The sequence below is a fragment of the Oncorhynchus mykiss genome, chromosome 24 (genome assembly GCF_057628025.1).
Source record: "Oncorhynchus mykiss isolate SJ-2025 chromosome 24, ASM5762802v1, whole genome shotgun sequence".
NCBI classification, from domain to species: domain Eukaryota; kingdom Metazoa; phylum Chordata; class Actinopteri; order Salmoniformes; family Salmonidae; genus Oncorhynchus; species Oncorhynchus mykiss.
In genome coordinates this window covers 5,506,848-5,518,312 of record NC_143045.1, presented here as the reverse complement: position 1 = coordinate 5,518,312, position 11,465 = coordinate 5,506,848, and the positions used below count along the sequence as shown (strand labels likewise).

The following is an 11,465-nucleotide window of genomic DNA, read 5'->3' as shown; positions in this document are numbered from 1 at the left end:
AGGTTAGTCACAGTAATGTGAACACACTGCGCCTCAAATGATTCCAAAGGTTACCATCTCACACTATATATCGGCTCTGAAGGCCACGCTTTATAGGCCTATAAACATGTAAATGGATGGCTGGTGGGGTAGGGAAGGCCGTAAGGCCGGACAGGCTGAATTATGGGGGGGGGGGGGGGGGTAGACGAGGAAGGAGGTGACTGGACTGCAGCTGGCTACAAGAGGCAGAAGGAGGCACAACTGAGAGGATCTCACATACCCAGAGGAGCCTCCCAACACCACAGGTGAGTCCAGCCTGGATCTCCCGAATGTAATGGCTAGAGATTGATAGACCGTCGGTGCTTCAAATACATAATACTCGGTGATACCGAGGAGTACTTGTTGGATGAGTGTATACCTACTTGTTGAATTATCGTTTATTTAACTCATAAGCAATCACTGCTCGCTAGTTTGGAAATACTGTGGAGTTGGGGAAAGGGCCAGCTTTTCATGCATCATCTGCTTTTGATTCCAAACTTTATCATATCAATAACATGGTGTATTACTCTTCTATACATTTATATTGATCAGTGGGAAGGGAAAACTGTACTGGTCTAAAATGACACTGTATAACATTATCGGACAAGCGATAAGCTTTTATTGATGTTGACTTTTGTCAGGGTGCTCTACAAATCACACCAAATGTTATTTGTCACATGCGCCGAACGCAACGGTGGTAAACTTTAGCGCAAAATGCTTGCTTCATGAGCCCTTCCCAACGACGCAGAGTAAAAAAATAATAACAATCCCATATTGAGGACATGTAAAGCAGTAATATTCTTGTCCCACATGAATGAATGCCTTTCAGAGGGTGATTGTAGGGGGTGTCAAGGTTAATGAGTTGACGTTTAGGCAGTTGCTAAAGTATGTCACACATGCATCGAAAAACCACACACACAGAATACTTGAACACGTACGTTTACACACAGGCACATACACTGTCACATATTTCACAACTAGTACTTACACACGCGTGAGACTGTCCGAACAAAATGGACTCAGGGATATTTGGATCTTACAATCCATGTAAGTTAATGATTAAAGGCACAGAGATTTAGATCAAAAGAACAGAACAGTGTACTGTGTACTGTGTGTGTGTGTGTGTGTGTGTGTAAATCAATATCTTTACTACCCTCTCTAGCAATTAGTCAGATATCAAGGCTAAATATGAAGAACCAGCGAAACCAATTTGTTTGGACTTCTAGAGTTCCTAAACCTGTCAACAGACTTTCATATAAGCTGGATAAAACCCTTAAAAAAACATTCCCCAGATGTATTAAAAACAGATTATTGAATTGTAATCTGTCTGAATCCATAACCACGAGACAGTGGGTTTCAGAACTAACAGAATTCCTGTTTTCATTGGTAATGCTACTGACATAAATTATTTGCTAACTAGACAAACAAAAATATGTTACATATTGACTCATTTTACCCCGTCAGCGATGCTGGTGTGAAACCAAAAACAGATTTTCTAAGCATACTATACTACAATGAATGACTAGGGACCCAGCAAATGTTATTGTAGACATGGATATAGCTTTTGTATATCTCATGCTCATTTCCTTCATCCTAACAGCCACTCACACAGACCAGCCATCATGTCTGCCGCCGGAGGTACGTTTTACATCACTGAATTTCAATTACCGGTACTAGACACAAATAGCCCGTTTTGTCCCCCGAGAAGTTTAACGTTTTGACTCTCCTTGTTATATTATAGTTCATGATGATTTTCCATTATACATTTCATTTGTCCTATATACACACACAAAAAAAGATTTACAACCTGGAGATCATGCCCATAGGTGTCCCCTCCGGTCTCAGGTCTCTGTTATACCATGGGTTTATCAGGCAATAGCCACAACCTGTGGCCTGATCATGTTTCATGTACATCATTAGCCAGTCAGGTAACGGGCAGAACGCCACAGGGAATCATGTGCTAGCTCATTGTTCTAGCCACATAGTAAACATTCATTTACTATTTACTAGCTCCGCAGTGCACTGCAGTACATATCCCAAAGCACCTTCACAAACTCAAACAAACCACTCTGTCACTACTGCCTCCCGTTGACCGAGTGAGAAACAACATATTGGTGTGATCTGCTCTGGGAGATTTACCTTGACTTTCTGTGGGCCAGGTTTACTTTTGAGTCGGTCTTATATTGTTAGAAACCGGGTCGTGCGAACCCTGGATGCTGATTGGCTGAAAACCATGGTACTGAAAATGAGACAATATACCACGGGTATGACGCAAAACCACTTGTTTACTGTTCGTATTACGTTGGTAACCTGTTTATAATAGCAATAAGGTACCTCAGGTGTTTTTTGGTAGCCCCCAAACCTAGGCCCCCCAGATGGCAAAAACAGCCACAGGGCTGGGACAACAGTACGTTTCTCTGTCTATTCTATTTCTGTCACTCCTCTGAGTGTACCGGCCTGTAGAGTGTGGATATCCTCTTGGATCTTATCTTGTGTTCTCTGCTCTCTCCTCAGCTCCCGAGTACGACCCTGATGCAGAATTTGTGTATGGTAAGAGACAACAAAATGATACTGCACAAAAATGGTTTTCTGATGAAGATAGTCATTTGGTAATTTCATAATGCCTAATGGCACGGAGAGAATGAGTGAGAGACAGAGAGACAGAGAGACAGACAGACAGAGAGAGATATGTTACCATAGGTGAGCTTATGATGAGTGTGTCCTCTGTGTTGTAGACTACCAGACTCTTCGTATTGGAGGTCTGACCTTCGTTGCAGTCATCATGATCCTGTCGGTTCTCCTGCTGGCCAGTGAGTCTCCAGGCCAGACTGTGTGTGTGTGTGTGTGTGCGTGTGTGTGTGCGTGTGTGTGTGTGTGTGTGTGTGTGTGTGTGTGTGTGTGTGTGTGTGTGTGTGCGTGTGTGTGTGTGTGTGTGTGTGTGTGTGTATGTGTGTGTGCGTGTGTGTGTGTGTGCACTCTCTCCAACCTGACTGATTTAAAGCGATTAAACAACCCCACCTTAAACCAATTTATCGATAGTGTTCTCTATTACCTTGCTGTCTGGGGGCATGGGGAGTGCTGTAATAGGCTGCATCATCATTACTCACTGATTGGTTTTCTCTCTCATCCCCTAGGCAACAAAATCCGCAGGTGTGGAAAGCCCGGGGTGAGTGTCCTCATATCAGACAATGGAATACAAATAAGAGGAGATATAGGCTACATCTTGAGTATGAGAGGCAGTCCACATCCCTCCTCCACCGGTCAATCAATGAATATGTGGTGTTGAAGAAACCGTAGGGATCCATTGAGCAAGTTGCTCTCAGAGAAAGCAGTTTGTGAAGCAGTATTTAAGTGACATCTGCTGGTCATTTTGAGACATAGAGTAAGGGGTCTTGAAGACAAACTTGGCTGAAGAGCTTGGCTCCTATAAGGAGCGTAGGCCGTTGATGAATGCCCTCCATCTCACTCGGTTTGGGACACATTTTTCCAGGTCACACCAGTTGTGGCAGCTCTCAGTCATTTCTGCCTTGACTTCTCTCCTCCAAGTGTTTCTTGGGTACTGGAAGAATACGAGATTATTCATGAATGAGGAATCATGGTCCACAATGTACTGTACAATACCGTACTCCTAATGAATCAGTTATACATATTACTACTATATGTAATAGTACCAGTAATTCAGGCATTCATTTACAGTCGTACCAAAATCCACAAGTTAAATACTTGTCTATGTTAGATCTACTACACCTGAAGGGAGGAATATAAATGGCATTGTAACAGTCACTATTTCCACAAGAGAATATCCAGTGAAGATCCAGTGAGCTCTGTTGTTAACGTCTTGTCCCTCTGCTATGTGTGTTCCAGGAAAGAAAGGTCGAAGAGAAACCCCTAGCGTAGGACGGCTGGGCGCTTGTATGTTGTTGACTGTAATGTGTGAGGCTGCATTCCTTTTTGTATTGATAAACTGTGGACCCACTGTCGCTGTCCTGTGTTTTACTACAAAGTATGTTTGAAAATCAACCCGTGTGAATGTGTTAGGGTGTTCTACCGGGACGGCCAGGTAGCCTATCCGTGAAGAGCGTTTGAAAAATCTGTCCACGCGCCATTGAGCAAGGCACTTAACCCGAATGGCTCCTGTAAGTCGCTCTGGATAAGAGCATCTGCTAAAATGCAAAGTAGTCACTGGGATTGTAACTCTATGGTGTTAGGCATATACTGACTAGCCAACTAGTTCTATAGCCTCCGTGTTAGCAGAAGCCTACAATGAGCCACTGCCAAGTGGTCTCGATATTAAATGGCTCAGAAAGTTAAGTGCCCAGTAACCATAAAATGTGATGGTTCAAACCCTGCTGTCGCCTCTCAATTGTTTCGGTAATGAATGAAGTTGGAGACTGTCCCATCCATACATGTAACATATGTGGCCACAAGATGGCAGCAAAACATATTATTTGGCCATGGCCATAGACTTGTCTTGCGCTATTTATCACACCTGAAAAACTACCGTTAGCCAGATTCCATTGCAAAACGTTTCATCTGTTTAATCCGAAAGCTGTTGAGTTCCGAAAGTGTAGTTCAGTCGTGTCCTTAATTAAAAATAAAAAAAAACACACAAAAAAAGCGGGTGGAAGAAGTTGGATGGAACTTACTTCCGCTTTGGAGCGTGGAAGAATTGTTCATTTACAGATGTGTGCAGCTTGTGCCAAACACTTCGTACACTATTCGGATTGGAAAGGCAATGAGCGGAAACCATAAAATTAAAATGAACTACAATTTCCGTTTTTTTAAGAACCCAACAGCTTTTACGAAACGTTGTGCGAGCGTTTGGAGTAAACGGTTTCTGTTGCGCATTTTAATAGACCAGTAGGCTTAGCAGTGTCCTTCTGTAAACACCATCCTCCACCCCCACAACAGCCACACTGTGTTAGGGCGTACAAACACACACATACATACACATACCCACTAATTTAGCTGTCATCATTATATTGTGAACATAATCTTTCGCTCTCTTTCAACGTGTTCTTGATCACCCTCTCTCTCTCACACACACACGCTCATGCATGCACACAGGCAGGAACACACACACCTACCCTGTAGGCTAAATGGGTGAATGAATATCTTATGGACATTTTACAAAACAGCCAAAATTGTGGCATAGAGTCTCAGCTATTACAAATCATCCCATCTTTTATGTGCTATCCTTTCCATGAATTCCCATGTCATAGGCAGGCCTAAAATAGCCTAGATAGTGACTACCTCTACCAATTTTTTTATTTGACCTATTTTATAGTCACATCATTATTAGCCTATGTAGTCTAAGTTAGAGTAATGGATGTTATTGTACAGTTTCCAATGTCACTGACCGTAGACCATGCCTAGTGCAACGATTTTTGTCTTCGGATGAGGAAGAGTAGTCGGACCAAAGCGCAGCGTGGTAAGTGTTCATGATTGTTTATTGAACTGAACACTAATACAAAGTAACAAGAGAATAAATGAAACCAAAACAGTCCTGTAAGGTGCAAACACTAAACAGAAAATAACTACCTACAAAACCCATGTGGGAAAAAGCTACCTAAGTATGGTTCCCAATCAGAGACAACGATAGACAGCTGTCCCTGATTGAGAACCATACCCGGCCAAAACAAAGAAATACAAAACATAGAAAAAGGACATAGAATGCCCACCCAAATCACACCCTGACCAAACCAAAATAGAGACATAAAAAGCTCTCTACGGTCAGGGCGTGACACCTAGGCTAAAGATGAGGCCTAGACGACGTGAAATGTGTTGCACCCAATGACTTCGGAAGGTATTCAGACGCCTTGACTTTTTCCATATTTTGTTAGGTTACAGCCTTCTTCTAAAATTGATGAAATCGTTTTTTTCCCTTCATCAATCTACACACAATACCCCATAAAAAAACTGAAATATGACATTTACATAACTATTTACTCAGTACTTTGTTGAAGCACCTTTGGCAGCGATTACAGCCTCGAGTCTCGGGTATGACGCTACAAGCTTGGAATACCTGTATTTGGGATTCTCTCCCATTTTTCTCTGCAGATGCTCTCAAGCTCTGTCAGGTTCGATGGGGAGAGTTGCTGCACAGCAAGTTTCAGGTCTCTCCAGGGATGTTTGAGGGTTCAAGTCCAAGCTCTGGCTGAGCCTCTCAAGTACATTCAAAAACTTGTCCCGAAGCCACTCCTGCGTTGTCTCTGGAGCTCTGGAGCTCTGTCAGAGTGACCATCGGGTTCTTGTTCACCTCCCTCCCCCAATTGCTCAGTTTGGCCAGGCGGCCAGCTCTAGGAAGTCTTGGTGGTTCCAAACTTCTTCCATTTCAAACTTCTTCAGGATTGGTGGGTCCCCTGCGGGACGGTTGAGCAGATGTAGGCTAATGTGATAAGCATGAGGTTGTAAGTAACAATAACATTTCCCAGGACATAGACATACAGTGCCTTGCGAAAGTATTCGGCCCCTTTGAACTTTTCGACCTTTTGCCACATTTCAGGCTTCAAACATAAAGATATAAAACTTTATTTTTTTGTGAAGAATCAACAACAAGTGGGACACAATCATGAAGTGGAACGACATTTATTGGATATTTCAAACTTTTTTAACAAATCAAAAACTGAAAAATTGGGCGTGCAAAATTGTTCAGCCCCTTTACTTTCAGTGCAGCAAACTCTCTCCAGAAGTTCAGTGAGGATCTCTTAATGATCCAATGTTGACCTAAATGACTAATGATGATAAATACAATCCACCTATGTGTAATCAAGTCTCCGTATAAATGCACCTGCACTGTGATAGTCTCAGAGGTCCGTTAAAAGCGCAGAGAGCATCATGAAGAACAAGGAACACACCAGGCAGGTCCGAGATACTGTTGTGAAGAAGTTTAAAGCCGGATTTGGATACAAAAAGATTTCCCAAGCTTTAAACATCCCAAGGAGCACTGTGCAAGCGATAATATTGAAATGAAAGGAGTATCAGACCACTGCAAATCTACCAAGACCTGGCCGTCCCTCTAAACTTTCAGCTCATACAAGGAGAAGACTGATCAGAGATGCAGCCAAGAGGCCCATGATCACTCTGGATGAACTGCAGAGATCTACAGCTGAGGTGGGAGACTCTGTCCATAGGACAACAATCAGTCGTAAATTGCACAAATCTGGCCTTTATGGAAGAGTGGCAAGAAGAAAGCCATTTCTTAAAGATATCCATAAAAAGTGTCGTTTAAAGTTTGCCACAAGACACCTGGGAGACACACCAAACATGTGGAAGAAGGTGCTCTGGTCAGACGAAACCAAAATTGAACTTTTTGGCAACAATGCAAAACGTTATGTTTGGCGTAAAAGCAACACAGCTGAACACACCATCCCCACTGTCAAACATGGTGGTGGCAGCATCATGGTTTGGGCCTGCTTTTCTTCAGCAGGGACAGGGAAGATGGTTAAAATTGATGGGAAGATGGATGGAGCCAAATACAGGACCATTCTGGAAGAAAACCTGATGGAGTCTGCAAAAGACCTGAGACTGGGACGGAGATTTGTCTTCCAACAAGACAATGATCCAAAACATAAAGCAAAATCTACAATGGAATGGTTCAAAAATAAACATATCCAGGTGTTAGAATGGCCAAGTCAAAGTCCAGACATGAATCCAATCGAGAATCTGTGGAAAGAACTGAAAACTGCTGTTCACAAATGCTCTCCATCCAACCTCACTGAGCTCGAGCTGTTTTGCAAGGAGGAATGGGAAAAAATGTCAGTCTCTCGATGTGCAAAACTGATAGAGACATACCCCAAGCGACTTACAGCTGTAATCGCAGCAAAAGGTGGCGCTACAAAGTATTAACTTAAGGGGGCTGAATAATTTTGCACGCCCAATTTTTCAGTTTTTGATTTGTTAAAAAAGTTTGAAATATCCAATAAATGTCGTTCCACTTCATGATTGTGTCCCACTTGTTGTTGATTCTTCACAAAAAAATACAGTTTTCTATCTTTATGTTTGAAGCCTGAAATGTGGCAAAAGGTCGCAAAGTTCAAGGGGGCCGAATACTTTCGCAAGGCACTGTATCTGATATTGGCAGAAAGCTTAAATTCTTGTGCATCTAACTGCACTGTCCAATTTACAGTAGCTATTACAGTAAAATAATACCATGCTATTGTTTGAGGAGAGTGCACAGTTTTGATCATAAAAAGTTATTAATAAACAAATTAGGCACATTTGGGCAGTCTTGATAAAAAAAATAACAGAAATGCAATGGTTCAGTGAATCAGACCAACATTTTTGCAATACGCTGCTGCCATCTGGTGGACAATACGTAAATTGCACCTGGGCTGGAATAATCCATTATGGCCTTTCTCTTGCATTTGAAGAGGATGGTACAATTTTTTAAATTATTTTTTTTATTTGTATTATCTTTTACCAGATCTAATGTGTTATATTCTCCTACATTCCTTTCACATTTATACAAACTTCGAAGTGTTTCCTTTAAAACTGTGCCAGGAAAATGCCTGTCTTTGCTTTAGGGCCTGATCTACAGGCCGTTAGATTTGTGTATGTCGTTTTAGGCAAACATTTAAAAAGGGTCCGATCCTTAGAATGATGTAGGCAACTGTGTTCTCGGGGACCTTCAATGCGAGTATCATAGGGAAGGGTCTTAATTTTTATGTAAATAAGGTATCTGTTTTTAATTTTTTTACAAATTTGAAAAAACATCTAAAAACCTGTTTTTGCTTTGTCATTAAGGGGTATTGTGTGTAGATTGATGAGGGAAAAAATATTTTATCAACTTTAGAATAAGGCTGTAATGTAACAAAATGTGGAAAAACTGAAGAGGTCTGAATACTTTCCGAATGCACTGTATATGCCACTGCACATATCCAGCTGAAGTCAGAAATTTACATACATTTAGGTTGGCGTCATTAAAACTCGTTTTTCAACCACTTCACAAATATCTTGTTAACAAGCTATAGTTTTGGCAAGTCGGTTAGGACATCTCCTTTGTGCATGGCGCAAGTAATTTTCCCAACAATTGTTTACAGACAGATTATTTCACTTATAATTCATTGTATCACAATTCCAGTGGCTCAGAGGTTTACACACACTAAGTTGACTGTGCCTTTAAACAGTTTGGAAAATTCCAGAAAATGATGTCATGGCTTTAGAAGCTTCTGATAGGCTAATTTACATAATTTGAGTCAATTTGAGGTGTACCTGTGGATGTATTTCAAGGCCTACCTTCAAACTCAGTGCCTCTTTGCTTGACATCATGGGGAAATCAAAAGAAATCAGCCAAGACAAAAAAAGTAAGGAGACGCGTTCTGTCTCCTAGAGATGAACGTACTTTGGTGTGAAAAGTGCAAATCAATCCCAGAACAACAGCAAAGGACCTTGTGAAGATGATGGAGGAAACAGATACAAAAGTATCTATATCCACAGTAAAATGAGTAATATATCGACTTAACCTGAAAGGCCACTCAGCAAGGAAGAAGCCACTGCTCCAAAACCGCCATAAAAAAAAGCCAGACTACGGTTTGCAACTACACACGGGGACAAAGATCATACTTTTTGGAAAAATGTCCTCTAGTCTGATGAAATAAAAATAAAAATGTTTGGCCATAATAACCATTGTTATGTTTGGAGGAAAAAGGGGGAGGCTTGCAAGCCAAAGAACACCTTCCCAACCGTGAAGCACGGGGGTGGCAGCACCATGATGTGGGGGTGCTTTGCTGCAGCAGGGACTGGTGCACTTCACAAAATAGATGGCATCATGAGGTCGGAAAATTATGTGAATATATATAAGCAGCATCTCAAGACATCAGTCAGGAAGTTAAAGCTTGGTCGCATATGGGTCTTCCAATTGGACAATGACCACAAGCATACTTCCAAAGTTGTGGCAAAATGGCTTAACGACAACAAAGTCAAGGTATTGGAGAGGCCATCACAAAGCTCTGATCTCAATCCTGTAGAAATTTTGTGGTCAGATCTGAAAAAGTGTGTGCCAGCAAACCTGACTCAGTTGCACCAGCTCTGTCAGGAGGAATGGGCCAAAATTCACATAACCTATTGTGGGAAGCTTGTGGTAGGCTACCCAAAATGTTTGACCTAAGTTAAACTATTTAAAGGCAATGCTACCAAATACTAATTGAGAATATGTAAACTTCTGACCCACTGGGAATGTGATGAAAGAAATAAAAGCTGAAATAAATCATTCTCTCTAGTATTATTCTGACATTTCACATTTTTAAAATAAAGTGGTGATCCTAACTGACCTAAGACAGGGAATTTTTACTAGGATTAAATGTCAGCAATTGTGAAAACTGAGTTTAAATGTATTTATCTAAGGTGTATGTGAACTTCAGACTTAAACTTTGTATATGACAAAACACACATCACAACAAGAGAGACAACACAACACCACATAAAGACCACAACATAGTAAGGCATCAACACATGACAACACAGCATGGTAGCAACACAACATGACAACATGGTAGCAACAACACAAGACAACATGGCAGCAGCACAAAACATGGTACAAATCTTTTTGGGCACAGACAACAGCGCAAAGGGCAAGAAGGTAGAGACAACAATACATCACGCATAGAAGCCACAACTGCCAGTAAGAGTGTCCGTGATTGAGTCTTTGAATGATGAGATAAAACTGTCCAGTTTGAGTGTTTGTTGCAACTCGTTCCAGTCGCTAGCTGCAGCAAACTGAAAAGAAGAGGGACCCAGGGATGTGCGTGCTCTGGGGACCTTTAACAGAATGTGACTGGCAGAATGTGTGTTGTATGTGGAGGATGAGGGCTGCAGTAGATATCTCAGATAGAGGGGAGTGAGGCCCAAGTGGGTTTTATAAATAAGCATCAACCAGCAGGTCTTGCGACGGGTATACAGAGATGACCAGTTTATAGAGGAGTATAGAGTGCAGTGATATGTCCTAAAATGAGCATTGGTGGCAAATATGATGGCCGAATGGTAAAGAACATGTAGCCGCTCGAGAGCACCTCTCTCCGTAATCTAGCATGGGTAGAATGGTCATCTGAATGAATTTGGCGGTGGGGTGAAAGAGGAGCGATTATGACAGAGGAAACCAAGTCTAGATTTAACTTTAGCCTGCAGCTTTGATATGTGCTGAGAGAAGGACAGTGTACTGTCTAGCCATACTCCCAAGTACTTGTATGAAGTGACTACCTCAAGCTCTAAATCTCCAGAGGTAGAAATCACACCTGTGGGGAGAGGGGCAGTCTTCTTACCAAACCACATGACCTTTGTTTTGGGGGTGTTCACCGTGGGTCAGAAGGGCAGAGAAAGCTTGTTGGACACTAAGAAAGCTTTGTTGTAGAGCATTTAACACAAAATCAGAGGGGGCAGCTGAGTATAAGACTGTATCATCCGCAAATAAATGGATAAGAGAGCTTCCTACTGCCTAAGCTATGTTGTTG

General features: G+C 41.8%; 1 protein-coding gene across 1 annotated transcript; it reads left to right on the top strand.

The window, feature by feature from the left end:
• Nucleotides 1–48: 48 nt before the first annotated feature.
• LOC149972346 (sodium/potassium-transporting ATPase subunit gamma-like) lies at nt 49–3,994 on the top strand. The gene is made up of 6 exons (XM_090218146.1): nt 49–284; nt 1,619–1,656; nt 2,533–2,568; nt 2,754–2,828; nt 3,153–3,184; nt 3,883–3,994. Exons 1-6 carry the CDS (start codon nt 163–165, stop codon nt 3,913–3,915), a joined length of 336 nt encoding a protein of 111 aa, XP_090074272.1. The 5' UTR covers nt 49–162; the 3' UTR covers nt 3,916–3,994.
• The last annotated feature ends 7,471 nt before the right edge of the window (nt 3,995–11,465 follow it).

Bases quoted from the DNA above. Each gene is read 5' to 3' on its own strand.
- LOC149972346 (XM_090218146.1), top strand. From the start codon at position 163: ATGGGGGGGGGGGGGGGGGTAGACGAGGAAGGAGGTGACTGGACTGCA. The intron at 285-1,618 runs GTGAGTCCAGCC...TCATCCTAACAG, and splicing joins GGAGCCTCCCAACACCACAG to CCACTCACACAGACCAGCCA. The intron at 2,569-2,753 runs GTAAGAGACAAC...TCTGTGTTGTAG, and splicing joins TGATGCAGAATTTGTGTATG to ACTACCAGACTCTTCGTATT.